This window comes from Argiope bruennichi, chromosome 3 (assembly GCF_947563725.1).
Source record: "Argiope bruennichi chromosome 3, qqArgBrue1.1, whole genome shotgun sequence".
Taxonomy (NCBI): domain Eukaryota; kingdom Metazoa; phylum Arthropoda; class Arachnida; order Araneae; family Araneidae; genus Argiope; species Argiope bruennichi.
Genome location: NC_079153.1, coordinates 70194413 through 70212564, shown reverse-complemented (window position 1 = coordinate 70212564; position 18152 = coordinate 70194413). Strand labels below are relative to the sequence as shown.

Here is an 18152-nt window from a genome sequence, read left to right as displayed (position 1 = left end):
ATTGTCTGCATCAGTTTCTCCTACCGAGCTGTTTAAAAATATAATTCAACTTTAGATTTTTGGCTGCTACTTTCGAATAGGGGCTTCCATACATTAATATAGTTCAAATCAAAAACTGACTTCAAGATAGGATAGTGGATTTCATATTAAAACTTAGCAATGTGCTTGGATATGCATTTTTACAAGGTTTTAAAGCAATGCCCCAGAACTGACCAATTCAACCATAGTGGAGGTGAGATGTCTTGGAAAGGCGTAGAGTCGGTTGTCTTTCATCTTCCTCTTCAGCCGAAAGATAAACTTAATGGCAAATGATATGCGTCTAAAGTTAGATAATCTTGCCATGGGACCGATCAATTTAATTTGTTAGACTTAAGCTCACTACCTTTCGTTTTCAGTTAAAACCGGATATCCAAGAATAAAATTTTTTTAATGAATTGATATTTTGTGGAAAAAGATAAAGTATAATGTAACCAATAAATCTCATTAGACAAAAGCAAGACTCGCGTCGTAAATGTTCTAATTGAGTACAAACTTAATGCTTGCATCGTGGGTTGAAAAGGGAACATTTGGATGCCTCATTGATTCTAAAAATGAGAGTATGTCTCAGAAAAGAATTTAACTGAACATTTGAGACAAATATCGTACTGTAAGTACTTCACTGACATTGTATATTTAGTTTTTCTCAATCATTCGCAGCAGGCGCTTGGCATTTAAATTCAATTTAATGGCACGTTCCTCACACTTGAATCAAGGTCATGTCTTCCATAGTGTTGCAATCGCCATTTTAGTTAAGAATAAATTTTCTATGCTTGATGGATTTAAGCTATTGAGAGAGGGGGAAGATCATGCCACCTGCTATCTCTCGGAGTACTTAAGAAATTCTGTACTAGAGTCTCGCTTACTAGACAGTTAAGTGAAAGCAGAATATTTTGTTAATAAAATTGAACGGTTTTTGAATATTTGACTAAGAGCTTGCCAAACAAATGATTTGGTTAAATCCCAAAATTACTTCCTCAAATCTTTTTCGTTTCGGAATTTAATGGAAAGTAAATACAGAAAATGAAATTCAATGCAATAGAAAAGAGTTAGGCTTCAAAAAAAACTAAAATGTAATGTTCAGCTTATAGTACTGTAAAGGAATGTAATGATTTCATTTCAGAACTTAATGATGTTTTCAAATTCTTGGAAGCAGAAACTGCTTGTTTTGGTACCATAGAACTGATGCATCTTAATCGTTAGTCTCCAAGGTTTTTCAGATAATTTTCCATTAACTGCATATCGACAGCATGACTTCTAGTTCCTTGTGATGTTGCACTTGGTGTACATTTTTGACAGATTTGTTGAATTGTCAATTCACTGAATGAATTGACAATGTTTTAAGAAAACTGATGCGTCCGTCACGAACATCATCGAAATACTTTGTTCATTTCTACCTAGAATGCTCGGGTAACTTCATTTCATGTCATTGATTTTTAAGGAAAGGACTGACCGGTTCTAGCTTCATCGCTTCAATTTCGAGTTCTGTGACTTAAGCTTTTTGCTGCTCACACCTTTTCAAAATTGGCTTGGGGCTGTGTTTTCACTATTGTGGACATGACCAGGTATGTGGGTCACGTTACTCTCCATGTAAACAAGGAAGTTCACATCAGTCTTATTAAACTCAACCATTTCTTCCGGAAGGGTCTGGATTGAGTGGTCTTCACGTGTTTTGTCCACGCGTGTTTTCGAATATTCGTGTTTTGGGAATGGAAACTCTTCCTTTCAAGATTGTAGAAAAAGCGTCCTACTTCCTTTCCTACTGGCTTTAAGGAATGGCTACCGGTACAACCAATTCGAAGTTCGAACACGTGCCTGATCTTGCAAATTATCAGATTTCCTTGAATATAATTTTAGTGGTTAAGGCCTTTAACTTAGAGAACTTTCTAACGATTGTTAAACCTAAGTGGAATAATTGAGCTATAGATCCAATTTTCAGCTTATAATTCTTAACTGTAGTACTAACACTTATTGTTTATATGCAATACTGGTTGTAAAATGCAAATTTCGTGTTTAAGATTCTAAACAGGAAAATTTAATTTAAAATTGTCTATTTGTACTGATAAATTGGATAGCTGTAAATGTTTATTAACCCTTCTACTGGCCATTTCAAGATTCAACAAATTAACTGTCGGCCATTTTTACTGACTTTTAAATACAAAAATGAACCAGATTCAAGCACTACTTTTTAACACTACAATCAAAACAGTGCGAAATATCTGAACAGTGAATGAGGCTGTTAAATATTAACATATCAAGGGGAATTTGAGGCCACTTTATTTTGTCTAAATAAAACTCGCAAGTAGTGGATAGATTGAACATTTCCAAACTACAATTCTGGCTAAACGAGATCCACCACTGAGAATTCAGATGTCGGATTCAAAGACTTAAAATTCAAGCGGTACACAAGAAAACAACTCTAATATTCGAGAATAAATTTGACTGAACCTCGCAAATGACGCGTTTCACACTGAAAAGTGGGCAATTACTAATTAAGTTCTGTAGCAATTACTAAACCTATACCTATCTTATGTAAAATTCTAATAAATCATCCAAGTGTCGGCTTATGGCATTTGATAAAAGTGATGCTATAATGCTGGCATTGTTCTTAGTTAAAATAACTTCTTCATATTTGGCATTTAAATATTCAAATTTCTTTCATTCCAAATCATTTAAAATTCTAGCAATCGTTGAAATTTCTCAATTCTCTTCCTAGATTGCGTGTTTAATATTAAAATTCCGACACTTCAACCAGTTTCTCTAAACGGAAATTCTTGCTTTCGCATAAATGCTGAAATAAAGCGGCCCACATCCATCAAGGAAACGCCCCAAACAATTTAAATCTCTTCCGGTTGCTTCCGCCTTAAATTATGTTAAGGAAAAAATAATTTCAAAGGATTTTGTAAATTTATATAATATTCAAAAATCAAATTAAAACTTAGGATAATTACTTTCAGTAACTCGAGGGAGGAACAAATTTGATTCTCCTGAATTCTTGTTTGTGATAATTCCTTTATTGAATAACTGGATTAGGTGAATGCAATACATCTCGATTTTTAAAACTGTCTTTTTTGCTTCCTTCAAATGAATCGTTTCGATGAATTCTGGAAATAGCTTGTGCCCATGGAAAGGAATAAGCTTGTTCAAATATTGATTAATGAGGTTTTTAGCCATTATAACCGGTTTTGTCAAGACTCAAGCTTAAGGTTACTGTTGGTCGAATAGACATGTTTACAAAAACAATGGGAATAAGACATGTTTGTCGGCAATTTGTTTTTGTGCCTGAAGTAAAAACTGCCTTTCCAACAACTCGTTACTTTCCAAAGCATTAATTACTTCACTTCATGCATTCTTTTATCATGAATGATTGTAAAACCTTTAGAAAGTAAAGGCTTAGTTTTAGAAATGAATTGTCTGATGAATTTCTATTAACTATAAACTTGCAAAACAATTTAATATTCTTTCTTCTGTCTCTAGTAAATTTGAAAAACTTTCCTTTAATAAACACCTGACCTTCATGATTTTTGAAATTTCATTTCTTCCACACAGAACATTTTCTTTGATCTAATCAGTGTGTGGAATATTGAGTGAAATACATAAGGTATGACCAGGTCTCTTAAAATTCGCCTGTCATGTCAGTGATTTGGGTAATTCTTTTCAACACTGAATATTGATATGTAAGCATGAAGAATAAGTTCCATTCTCATTTGGCCATAGCTGAAAATCGCGAGATCCGTTCATAATGGTTTTTACATTGCTTCAAAATTGATATCGAATGAAAGTTTCTTCAAAAATTGTAGCTACGGTCATCTGAGATTAATTTCTAATTTTAGTCAGGATCAAACTAAATCGGAATCGTAATATTTTGTATAAATATACTGACAGCTTGTGAACGCGTTGTCATGTAGAAGCTTAACCCATGCTTGTATGAATGAAATGATATCGAAATTGTTCAAATTATTATACATCTCAATTTGAAAAGGTATCTAATCTTAACTTGTGCGTCAGGTGACAATGACAGATATATACATTTCTGTAAAACTTATTCAGTAGACACAAGAATAGATATTTGCATAAACTATGAGCAGAATTTATTTCCGATAGTGTAGGTTAAAGCATAAATACAAACTTGCCTTTAAAAATTCAAGTTCAATCTACAAATTTACCTTTATTCTCTCTTCTGGATCAACTGCTAATTTTCAAATTACTTTTGAATTGAATGTAATTTTACATTAAAATTAAATACGCAGTACTTACAAGCAAATGCTTGAATCACTTTTTCCAGATTGGAAAACATTTGCAGCCAGATTAAAAATTTCAAATTATCGTACTGTTTATTCGTAATCCTAGCGTAACAAACTGGTGAAACAGATGGCAAACAAATGCCACCAAATTGGTTATGTTTCCAAAAACAGCCTGAAGATATTAAGCCACGTGACAATTTACCCCCTAGTATTTCCATTGACTGTTACAGGAAGCAAATCGCTTAATCAGGAAATCTACAGACACGATAATTAAAGGAAATGCTTCAGTTGACCCAGAATAACATAAGCTTTCTATAAGCTTTGATCTATACTTGGATTCCTTTTCAAGCTCACTCTCGCATTAAAAAAAAAAAAAAAAAAAAATTATTTTTCATGGCCGCTTCTTTCACACAAATTACATGTCACTTAAAAAGGACCGAGGTGATTACAGTACAAGGGTAAGAACTTGGCTTTGAGGCCAAAGGACGAGGTATGAAGCCCTATTCCACTAAAGATCGAACACCACATGTGAGCTTGGTGCGCATTAAATCTGAAGTTTCCCCGTTCGAGTGGAAATGCGGAAAAGAATGCAATTTCAAATGATCTGGTCATATGACAAATCTTTAAAACTGATTCACAATCGTTGTCGTGTCCATGGAAATGCTAAAAGAGTTTAAAGAGTCTAGGATATTGTCAAAGGTGCACATGTGCAAGAGAGTCTAGGATATTTTCCACAGTGCCGCTAGCTTTAGCACTGTGGAAAAATCTCCTGAAGTGGATCCATCAGCGGTAACCAGCCAGGATTTAAGATATCTACTTTAATAGATGGACATTCGAAGATGTCTCTCGGTGTGAGCTGAGTTTCCGGCCAGTTCTTGCTGTAAATATATGGTTCTTGTTCCATCAGGAAGGATCTCCATTTCCTTACTGATCTGTTTTTAATTTAGCCAGTGTAGTTATATTTCTAGGGAAATCAGTCATTCACAATCGTGATACTTCTTTACGGGATGTTAATATAACTAAATCGGAACAAGATAATTAGCTTAAACCTGAAATTCAATTTCGATTGTTAATGCTTGATTGGAAATGGATATTAGTTCCTTTTAGAAATTGATAAATCACCATTAACCATAGAAATTAAATTCATTTTGTGTTTGAGTACTTGACCCTGAAATCCTGTATCAATCTTTACCAATGGTAGGAAAATCCTTTAGTCAATTCATTTTGTAAGTTTTTGCCCTTTTTTAATCTAATTTATTAACATAGAATTTTAGTCGAACGCGTATCCAGATATCAATTTATATTTTATAAAGAATTGCGCTTTTCTAATTTTGAAGTGACAATTTCTAAAGGAACTTCTCATAAACACTGTCATTTAAACTAAGGTAGAATCTCTGACATTTAAAGAACAAAGTGATTTAGTCCACTTTTTAACTATCAACTAAATTCAATTAACATCATTTTTCTCTTAAGGAATCATCAATAATTCAATAAAATTTGAAGATTGTATGCACTTCTGAATATTTGCAAATAAACAATGCATTCGTTTTTAAATTCTTCTGATTTTTGTATCCGAATGTTTAGTTTGTTTGTTATCCTCTAAAATAACTAAATATTTGTTTAACCATCTTCAAGACTATTTTAGATTTTTTTTTTAATTTTGAAGCTATTGCAATTTATATTTGCAAATTTATCTGCCTGCGTTCGGAATTCTTAACGGCTATAAATTGTTTTACTCGAAATATTGCCAAATATACTACGAGTATTCGTATTATCTTAAACTCGCAAGCATTTTTCATAAAACGGGAATTCTTTCATCCCGTTATGCCTGTGAACCCTGCCGAGCCCACAAGATGGATTTTAGAGTTCAGCTCGTTCATCAACGTTGCTGCGGAAGAAACAAACTGCTTAAAGCAGACAAACTCCGCTTCCTTCTTCCCGTTTGCCGCTCTGGCATCTCTTAACCTCCTTTCACCTTTCCTCCGGTCGTGTTTTTAGCATACCGAACGAGCGGAGAACCGCAAAGAAAAAAAAAAGTCGGCTGGCGTGTCGAGTATATTTCTGATTGTCTGCTCTATTGACTTGAATCAAACAAGCGTATCTCTTGCGACGAAAAGTGATTAACCTATGATCATTCGTGTCATGCTGTTGCACCAGCAATTGTTGCTACAGAATGGGAAACTAATGCATCTGTGCCTTTTGTGCTCGGAATTTTCATCTTTTTAATGATCAGTTATGTGGTAAACAGAGCGACTAAGTGTGCATTTTCCCCCTTTTGTTTGTTTTGTAACTTTTTTACTGTTCTGTGTTGAAATGCAAATCTTAATTTGATATATGCGACAGACTAAGTTGCAAAAGAAATTGTTAATGACATCTCGGTTCCTGTAGATCCAATCCAATCAATTCCAAGAATTACTTTGGAGCGTATTATTCTAGTTTCAATAGCGAAAAAGTTGTTGAAGGCTGGCATAACTTGGCTAGTTGTTTTTGTGTGTATGTGTGTGGAATTAATCTCACCCAAAAAGTCCTATGAAATTGAAATTTTTATTTTATTGGTGATCAGCTGACAACCTGTGTCAATTTATTGCTTATTTCTTAAGGCTTATATAAGAAACTTCTAAAATAGTCGTCATTCTTTCGGAATCTACTATGAACATCACCGAAAGAAAGTCACCGAAGAAATGCCATTTATTTCGGTGACTTTTGTTCATATTATGTATCTGAAATCTTTCATGTTAGACTGCCTATCTTTAAAAGGTTTTTTGCTTGATATAACATGATCAAAATTGATTTGTCATAGCATAACCAACCGACCGAGACATCTTGCAATAACTTTGTTGCAATCGATGGAAATCGTATTTTTCAAAGGCACCGCTATGAATGCATGATTTACCAGTTATTGTTCCTGAAATTTATCTGATTGAATTGTTGATTCTGCATTTTCAGTTATATTTAGATAGCTTGATACAATCATAAGATCAGAGTTAGAATTTCAATTAAATTGAATGAATAAAAGTTTCTAACAAAAAAAAATAGGATGGATATAGTAAGTACTTGTTATAGTCTTGGTTACTGTAGTTACTACGTTTACGATAGTTACATAATTTGTTCATAAAACTTATCTGCATATTTGGAGCTTTAATCTTGTGTTTAGTTTTGATAAGCTGAATTCAAATTTAATCTAAAGAATTTATCTTAAATTGTTCGATTATTTTTCCTCTTTTTTTAATTGAAATATTCAAAATGCAGAAACGTGTACCGTTCTGAAATTCTCGACTCTTCCTCGCCTACTGCGATTCGTCCTTCCGTTCCCGAGGGTATCTGCCGATCATGTTTTCGTTTTCTTGAATGTATAACCCACATAGAAATGAGATGGTGCAACGAGTTAAGGGATTCATTTCTATCTAGTCACGCGGTTTCGTTGAGCTAAGTCGGTCACTACTCCACACTTCGTGTTGGAATGGAAACTTGTCTCCTATTCTGTCGATAATAAGTGTACTCCTTCAGTAGTAAAAATGTTGCCTAATGATGTGCAATTGCGGAGTCCAGCTGAGCAAAGATTCAAATTTTTGCACGGGCTTTAAAAATATTTCGTCTGGTTTCTCCTCGAATAATATTTGGCTTGCGATTGCCTCAAAACTTGAACAATAGATTCTTCAGTTTCCTATATTCAAAGCTCTTCATTCTTTTCAGATCGTAAAATTTAAATTGTATTGAATTATATCCGGGAAATGCGACTTGCAAATCTTTAAGATTCATGAATGAGGTGCTTGGATATGCGTTCCCGCCGTCGCTCGCTCGCCAATTCTTTACTTATAATTTTTTAGTTATCTTCGAGGTAATTATGAATGTCGATGATGCTAGAATTCTGAATTACTAATGGCAGAAACTTACTAAATATATTGCCAATATTAGGGGAATTAACGGCTTCAAGTTGTTTAATGAATTCAATTTGTTTCTATAACCTCGTTGCTTTAACTTGAAACCGGTAATTGCAAGAATTCTGTTTTTCAGGCAGCGAGTGACTCGCTAACATTCTTTTTCTAATATGCGAAACAAGGTCACATAAAATGCGTAATACGAAAGTTGTTCGTCGTACTTTTATTGAATTTTTCAATGGTGATTACTTGCACATTTATAAGTTTGAATATAGGTCTTCCTTAATATTCATTTTAAAAGATTATCTGCCGATTTTTTGTTGCAGAAATTAAACCTTAAATGTTTCTTGATTCTAATTCTTTTAAAATCGCATCGGAAAAAAATGTATTTCAGCTTTTCAAAGGAGTCTCGAATTACTTTTTATGGGACGCTAATTAGACATGGACAAATGAACACTGAATTTGCTGTTTTTGATTTTTTTTAATGAATGTTTCCCACCGTAAACCTGAATATTTTCTGAAAGGAATTGCAAATATTTACGCAATTTTAAATTATTTTTTGCAATTAGTCCACTTACTCGGTTTCCCCTTTCGTGTATCAGTAGTCTGCATTTAGATCGAACTAAAATCTTTCGATTTTAGTTAATTCCCATTAATTGTTCAAAATTTCTTGCTTTGTAAAATATTTGTTAGTGGATGAATTAATGTTCCTCCGAATTCTTGTTCAATAATTAATCGGCTCATTTCAATTCAGCATAAAATGCATAAGTACCCTAGGACCTCGGTTCAAGAAACACTTTTACTCCGTTCCATGAACTCGATCAAGCAAGAGGGCAACTTTCGCGTTCCCAAGGGGCGTGACGATCTGAAAACTTCTCTCCCAAAAGAAATAGGAAGGGAGAAAAAAGCTAACAGCAGAAAAGGTCGTAGACTCATCCTGAGTTAAACGAGGCCAAGTTCGGGCCCTGCTGAAGTTCCGCGCTCGCTAAAAAGGAGACCATAGTTTACGGCGTACGAAAAATGCCATCAACTGGCTGTAGGTAGCGGTTCGAAGCGGAAAATGGCTTCTAGGCATGGATGACTTCTTTGCTCAAGGATGCAGAGCGCCAGATTATAGCCGGCATTAAAGAGAATTCCTGGCGCTCTTGCTTTCGGAATTCAAATGGGAGTTTTTGATTAGGGAAAATTTAAAGTCGTATTGTTGTCTGTTTATTTACAGTTATGTGATGGTAAATATTAGAATCCCGGAAACATGCTCCATCGGCTGTTAAATCCGTAAAATTAAGTAGCGTGATATATATTGCGTATCAAGTTTGCGAGTTCGAATGTTGACTAATTAAGCTGTCAATTAGTGCTTAGTCTGAAATTGCTTTGTTTTAAAACGGATTAAATTTTGGTTTATTCATGATGTTCATTTGTTAAAATGTTTTCTCTTCGAATTTTAAGCCCATCTTTTAACTAGAGAATACATATTGTCCTTACTGTATATAATTTCTCTGTTCAAAAAAACAGTCGTGCTATAGCTCCTTCAGAATACTAGCTATTTTTTTAACTGCAATCGAATGTATTGAAAATACAACAATAAGAAACGCTATAAATTAGGCTCTCAAATTAATATCAATACCAAACCTTACAATTGTTAATAGTTGCTACAACAGATTTTTTTTTTGGGGGGGGGATTGAAGCTTCGATAATATAGCGGCAAATTTCGGCAATTTTTTATCAATGCTTATATGGTTCACCTATAAGAAGTTTGGCGATTTTTTTTTGTTCTTTTTTGAAAAAATATGGCTATTTTAAAATGAACCTGATTAACTTTGAATAGCAGTCAGTTCAGGACGGCAATATAATTGGTATTTTCTCCAGATTTCCAGTTGATAGAGTAACTAATTGTAATTTCCAGGAATAACACTGGAAAGACTATTAACCAGACGGATTTAACAAGCATGAAGTGGTTCGGGCTTTAGAAATGTATTTTTCATTTTATTCGACATGAAATGCGAGTCAATGCATTAGTAAATATTTTGCATTATCAGAACCTCAAGCCATTGATTTGAATCGTTATGCCTAATAATGAAACAAAACAGCAGCCTAAAAGAATTTTAGAAGATAATTATTGACTTTTAAAACTATATTAAATTATTTTAATTATAATATATATAACATCCTAATAAGACTCGTACTTGACAAAAAAAAATCGCAACAAAATGGTTTAAAATGCGTTCATAGTTAAAGAACTGCATATCAAAATTGGTAGTTCTGCGTCTAAGGTATATGCCGTCAGTATTTGAATTTGTTGAATCCGATTATTGCGATGTTTAAATACGTGTTTTGGTTACTAGGTGAATGAACTCTTTCAATATGTGCACATGATGCGTATTGTGAACTTATCGCATATACATTATATCTACAATTTAGAGATTGGGCATCAAAACTCTCTAAATTAACCAATGGTAGCCCCCCGAAACAGAGGAGTAAATTTAAACTATTTTTTTTGTAAATCTTGAATTTATATATTCTACTTAATTAATCTGTCTTCATTTTTTCCTTTATAGATCCCAGAGTGCAAAACTGGACCTTCATGCAAGGCCCTGCTCCAACATTAAGCATTTGCTTGTCATATGTCTTAATCGTGAAATGGATTGGTCCTTACATAATGCGAAACAGACCTCCTCTCAACATGAGGTGGTTGATGATAATCTACAACTTTGTAATGGTCATAATCAGCACTTATATATTCTTAAAAGTAAGCATTTTTTTACTTGATATGCATTATAATACATATTATCTTGTGAATTATTCTTGAAACCTCGGTCGCTTTTATGTCTGTTAGATTTCTCATAGAAATACTTCTTTTAATAGCTCTTGTGATTCGAATCGAGAAATATTTCTGCTCGTCTTCGCTGATCGTGGTTCTCAAAACTCGAGCCATTCCTTAAGTTTTATGTGCAAGACTTTGTCCACGTTACCATGTGAATACAACAAGAATAAACTTCATTGCATTTTAATCGCAATGAGATATTGTAGAGTTGGGTAAAATCTAGGCGAAGTTCGAAAGCATACCATCTAACACAAAGAATGGAAATGAAAATTCTCTCCCCAAGTACAAATACACGCTTATGATTGAAGATGGAAAGAATTGAAATTAAGTGAATTGAACTTTATGGCAACTTTTGCAATAAAGTTGCAATTGAATAGCAATTTTTTCTAATTTTTCGTATCGGAAAAACTTTTTTATTCGTTAGGATTTTTATTGCTAATTCCTACCGACTAAAACTGAATTTGACACCCAATTAAAAAAAAACTCCTGTCTGTTACATTCTTTTTTTACACATAGTTTCAACCATAATGAGATTTTTTCCCCGGTCAAAAGGAATCTACGTTCGCTGCAATACCGCCCAATGCTCGAAAAGAAAGATAATTTGAGAAAATACTTCATAAATCTTGAAAATGTTTTTTAGTTCTTGCCAAAATATATTACAAATTTTCCTTTTATTTGCACAATTAGTATACTTTGTTTTGGGCACTTACCAAGCAACGATTTTGGTGATAATGAAGCTGTGTATTGCCAACTCCCAAACGTTTTCAAGTTTGTTGGCTTCATGAAATCTTTTCTACGGACCAGAGGGCTCTAATTGAAACTATTTTATTTAAGATCAGTTTTGTGCCATCGGTGAGGAAACCTGATCCTATTGTAGTGTAGTGTGGCGTGGAGGTTTGGGAAATTTTGACAGTGTTCAAAGCCCTAGTGTTACATCAAAATGCGACATTAATAGAGCTAAACACGATTTTCTCCTATTGGTATAGCATGAAGATCTCGTTGGGAGATAAACTTGACAAAATTTTCTTAATGTAAAGAGAGCTAGGATAAAGATTTAAACTTAATTTTATTTTGATTAAACAATTTAATCTAAATCTGTTGGAATCCGTTAAATTGTTCTTGGGTCTGTCTGATTGCACGTTTATTTTGCAACTCTTCGACACTTACAATAATTGGCGGTGACACTCTTGGTTTATGTGCCTATAAACAATTTAATATCGGTTACTCCATTGTTACATAAATGGACTTGATGCCATAGTATTGTTCATTTGAGTTATACAAAAAGGAAGTTAAGAGGTCGTAATTTCAGCGGACAAATTGACTTATGAACTAGCCTTATTACTTGGGAAAATTTTCTCCAATGTGAAGGTGAATATCTTGTAAATTATACCAGATGCTTATTTATAAATCTCTTAAGAATACTATTACTTTTTAATAAATTGTGCTTCAGGAGAATGGTAAGAGCTATATTATAGGAAGACGGAATTTGAAATGGAAAAGACTCAACTTGAAGCAGAAAACTTTCAAAAACTTCCAAATTTATTTCATCGTATTCTAATATATTGATACACCTTCACTTTTGTCATGTTCGTCTTCCATTTTTTTTTTATAACTCCTTAAATGAATACTTTAGACCATTAAATCTAAAATCTTATTATAAAAAAATACTGAAAAAAAACACTGAGGAAAAAAATGGGTGTACATGTGGTGCATAAATTCAGACATTTCTCGGGAAAATATTACAGGATCTCACTTCAAAATTTAATTCTTTAAACAATTTCCAAAAACTCGCAATAGCACAACTAGAATGACCACATGCGTTTCATTTAGAGACATGTTCAAGTAATCCATTTCGCGTAATGTTCAACCTCAATTAAAATCGGGATTCATCTGCGTAAGTGTCTTTTTAGTAGAAAAATCTGAAATGCTGCATCAGACACTCGTTAAATATTTCAATACTTTTAGTCTTATTTCACGGTATCAAAAATTTAATACTATCTCATTATTTTGCAGTTGGGTATCCTAGGATGGTTTGGAAAGTATAACTGGAAGTGCCAACCGGTGGATTACACAGATAATCCGGATGCCACGGCTGTAAGTAATTTCTATTTTTCTTTGTAATAATGCTACCTGCTTAATTATCGGGACTTATTGGGAAAGTCAAGTTTAATAAACATGGTGGTCCAAACTATTGTGCTCTGCAATCAGGTTGACTTCACAAAACGTCTGATTCATATATTGAATTACAGAATTCTCGATATTTACTGCAGAATAACTGGAGACAACTCGTATGGAAACAATCTAAAGTTTTTTTAAATACTTAAGATTTTAATCCATATAATAATTGTTTATACTATGTAACTAAGATCTTAAATCAAGTTAGCTCAATAAAAAGTGGGGATGACAGGAATTGATGTGCTTAGTTTATAAACCACCCCAATTAAATATTCATGCAGAGGAACGTAAGAGAATAGCTAGATCAGTTTTCAGAATCGTTTTTTAATGAGTATTTAATTGCAATATATGCACATTTACATAATTTTTATTGATCCTCATCTTATAAAACCAAGTGGGTCATTTTCCCGCTATCAGTCTTTAAATTCGGATATTCAGTACAGGAGTTCTGTTTTATATCTACAAAGTCATTTTTAGAGAAACTTCTTGTTTACACTTAATTTTACACTCTGACAATCCTAATAAAATTGCTCACTTGACGTTTTGTTTTTCAGATGGCCAACCTAGCTTGGTGGTATTATTTGTCCAAGTTCCTGGAGTTTACTGACACTGTGAGTATATCTTCTATTTATAAAACCGTTTTGCAATCTTGCTCTACTTTTAATTAAAATCTTCATAAAAATATATCAATGTAATTGCCCAAATATTTCCTGTGTGTTTCGTTAGAAAATGGTTTTTAAGAATCGAAGTTGTGTTTATTTTAGCATAATTGGTTGACTTCCGCCATATTTTTATAATATGACAATTTTTAAATTAACTTCTTGAACTAAAGTGGCGAATTCCAGCTCATCGTAGATTTTCTTAAGCAAAACGACAAGAAAGAGGTACATTCTTCAGGAATTCAGAATTGATGCGTTTTATCAAGCAGTTATCAAAGGGGTTCTTATGGGGGGGGGATTCAATATGAATTCCTCTTAAAACTAATTTTCTGCCTGAGCAGTGACTGAAAATAAATTATTATAAGAACTTAATGCCGTCGTTATAAGTATATTGGTGCTTTAATGTCTATTTAAATATGCGAAATAAAGCTGTCTTGATTGGATCTTGATAGATCTTTTATTAAATTGCTTATTAGAGCTTCTACAATCTTAATGTTTCAGGTAGTATTCTAATGCGAATTTAGTTTTGTTTCATGTGAACTTAATTCTATTCTAACTGTACTGTGCTTCAATTTCTGAATTTTTTTGCTTATTGCGATTTTTTTTAGATCTTCTTCGTTCTAAGGAAGAAATTCTCCCACATCTCGACACTTCACGTTATACACCACGGAATTATGCCAATGAGTGTTTGGTGGGGAGTAAAATTTACACCAGGTGAGTTGCGTTTAATTGGGTTTCAAATTTTAGTCTATAATCACATTCATTTAAATTGTATCTTAAACAAAGAGACTGGACTTGCTTTCTACGTGACGACAGCTAAAGATAGAATTAATGGAAACGATCTGGCTTGTTTAAAAGTGGTTCATGAGATTTTACATTAAACTTGCATACTGCAGAACTCCAAATCTTGGACTTTTTTATTTATTACGGATAATGAAATTTTAAAAACTCCATTCCAAGAGAATGAGATCTTTTCGACATAATTTTTACTAACAAAATGTATTAATAAGGATTGAATTTTCTTAATGCCATTCTCAAAAAAAACATTTTGTATTGCAGGTGGTCACAGTACGTTCTTCGCTTTTGTCAACAGTTTGGTCCACATTGTGATGTACTTCTATTATGGTCTTGCTGCAATTGGACCTAGCATGAACAAGTATTTGTGGTGGAAGAAATACATGACAGCATTCCAAATGGTAACTTTCATAAAATTATAGAATATATGTCTATATATTTACTAGCTCATTCCAAATTTTCTAATATAATTTTGGGATGAATAAAATCTTTTTACTTAAAGCTAATTAAGAGCATAATTTTCTAATGCATCGTTGCATCAATGATATCAAAACAAAACTGTAGCAACTGTGGAAAACCGAAAAATAATTATCAAATAGTCATAATTATAGAATGAATTTCGACTGATAAATAGTCGCATGCGTTGGATTGATTCACCAAGCTTGTTTTATAGCTTGCGTTAATTACTAAAAGAATTAAGATTACGATGCATTCTATTTTGAACCCGCTTACGACTCAATCAAAATTGTTTATCGGCTTTGAGACGAACTTCATATAAGACTTTAAATGCATTTAATTTCTTCATCATTGCTAGCCTTTTAATCTTAGAGCGTTACTGTTATTAGATTAACGAAAGTTCATTCGAATTTTTATTCTTTTTAATATTCGAATAAAATTTTTCTGAGAGAGAAATGACTGTAAAAATATCTGTCTGTGCCTTTCTATAACAATAAACATTTATTGTTTTAATTCTAACCAATTTAGCTTTTCCAGTATATTTTATTAATCTCTAAACTGGATTGCATTGCGAAAATGCATTCTCAACAAAACGGAATCGTTAAGGAAAAATTTCGGGTAATCTAAGAATACCGAGTATTTGAATGCTGTTTTTAGAAGTTTTGAATATTCTTAAAACTGTATTTGAAAATTCCTCTACTTCTTGGGTATAAAGTTTCGTTCGCGAACCTAAATTTTATAAATCGGCTAGAAACTTCTTGCAAAAAAAAAATTAAGAGCACTATTGTGTGGATTTCTTCTAAACTTGTTACATTTTTGAATTTTAAATATGCTTCATTTGATTTTATTATGAATAATTATACTCTGCCTAGCATCGACCAAATGCAGCAATGAAATACTGCATGTTTCTTATATTCATTTAGTGTGAATACTTAACTACTTGGGCAGTTTTTGAATATTGTCCAGTTTGCCTTTTAAGATGTAAAAACTTAAAACTACTTCTGATATCAGCCCTACATATCGGATAACGGATATTGTTTAATTAACTTAGCCCTTCATTGCTAATTCAATCTCTTTTTTCTCCCCAGGTTCAATTCATTGCCATTTTCGTCCATTCCTTCCAATTGCTCTTTAGAGAATGCAACTATCCACGAGGTTTCATGTGGTGGATCGGATTCCATGCCGTTTTGTTCTGGTTCCTCTTCGCCGATTTCTACAAGAACACCTACGGCAGGCACAGAGCTGCTATGAAAGCAAAAGCCGCTCTGAATGGATCAGCAGCTTACACAAATGGCTCCTCCATGTCAAATGGCATCAAAGCTAATGGCCACTGCAACGGCACTGTGAAGAATGGCGTTAATGGAGTAAACGGAGTAAATGGCGTTAATGGAGTAAATGGCGTTAATGGAGTGAATGGAGTAGGCAAACAAAATGGATATCACAAGCCTGCAGAGAATGGCTACACAAACGGAATCAGCAACGGTCATTCCAACGGAGTTGTGCACAGGACGACGACAAAAAAGGACTGTGATGAATAGCATTCCTCGGGCACTGTTCCGCCAAGGACTTTGTATCAGTCCGATGTCTCGCCATAAGGCTTAGCACACGAAATCACTCATTTACAGTGCCTTTGTACATTGAACTAGTTGCTTCGTTGTGTAAGTCATGTGAACGTTAACCAATATTTAATCTTCATTTGTATATGTTTCTGAAAGGGACTTCGTCAGTCGCACTTGATGCGACTAGACTTGCAAGTACTCCAAACGAGAATTAAAGTAAGGTTCAGACGCGAGTTTGCAGCCTTTGGCTAGGTACATATCTGTTCAGGTTTAAAACCTGTTAATCGGAGTGCAATGGCCTCCATTTGGTGGCTGTCATCAAAGTCCAGCATTACTCCCAGGCTGAGAACTCACACAGAGCTTAGGGGGGCTATAACCGAGGGCCAATTCAGTCAAATACAACATTTCCTTTTCCCTGAGAATGCATTACAATTTCAATCGGTCATCGATTCAACTTTAAGAATTCTGTTAAATTTTTTATCGCTCGAAAGTTACTCTTGACTGTTTCGGTGGCCTTCTGCCGAAGTGGCTTAAACAATTTTTCCTGCCAGTTCTTCATTGCATCTTTAACGGATTTGTACAAATTTTATTTAACAGTATCAGCAAAAGAATTTTAACTTTTACACTTCCTAACTATTCCAAAGATGTTTTTACAATATTTTTTCACATTTTAAGTAACTCGGAAACTTTAATTATGCCAATCTTGCCTTTTTGATACGAGTTTCGGCATAGTCTGGAACTTCGGGACCACGTGAAGCATCGAACGTAACTTGTACAGTATTCATAAACTCCTAGCAATTGTATTGCATTTGAATTTAATTGCTTGTATTTGCCTACAGTGTAAAATAAATGTTCATACTTTGCATTTCGTTTATATGTATTAAAAAATTTTATACATTACTTTGTTTTGAATTTGACTTGCAAACTTATTCTATAGTGGTTCACTTATCATACACATACAAAACATTACGTTCCTGTCTGTATATTTACACTACTAAATTATAAATCAGATGAAATGAATATGTGCATTTTTCTTGTTGCTATAGAAATATCCTTCGTTTAGAGAATTTTGTGCACTTAACATTTGTCAACAAAGTTGGACCAAATATGATCTCGGTATTTTTCAAACTGCAATGCCGAATTTCGAATATGCATTCAAATTCTCTCCAGGTTAAAATGCTTCGAATGCATAGAAGACTGATTTTAAATAAGCGAATGAGTTTAGGAAACGAAACGTTCAATTGTTTAAATGTTAAATTCACTTTCTCCATATATTTCAGTACATCACGAATCGTTGATAGTTTTTAAAGAAAATTGTTAGGTAAAATAAACAATTTCTAAATTCATAAGTTAATCTTTTTACCAGAGACCCACTTTTTTATAACCAGATATTTTTATAATTAAACATAACTCGAAATGTATTCATTTATTTAGTTTCATTTCTATCAGTAAACTTTGAAAAAATATTTTTTTGGAATAAAATTACTGTATAAGCCACTAAATGAGCACTTGAACAGAAGGAAAGTATT

At 33.3% G+C, this 18152-nt stretch overlaps 1 protein-coding gene across 1 annotated transcript in view; it reads left to right on the top strand.

Annotated features, from left to right (window-relative positions):
* Positions 1-17523, top strand: part of LOC129963096 (elongation of very long chain fatty acids protein AAEL008004-like) — a 29532-nt gene extending 12009 nt beyond the window's left edge. The window contains exons 2-7 of the mRNA XM_056077153.1: positions 10714-10904; positions 12993-13073; positions 13709-13765; positions 14422-14527; positions 14873-15009; positions 16153-17523. Coding sequence (XP_055933128.1) covers positions 10714-10904; positions 12993-13073; positions 13709-13765; positions 14422-14527; positions 14873-15009; positions 16153-16602 — 1022 coding nt within the window. The 3' untranslated portion in view covers positions 16603-17523. The remainder of the gene's footprint in view (positions 1-10713; positions 10905-12992; positions 13074-13708; positions 13766-14421; positions 14528-14872; positions 15010-16152) is intronic.
* The last annotated feature ends 629 nt before the right edge of the window (positions 17524-18152 follow it).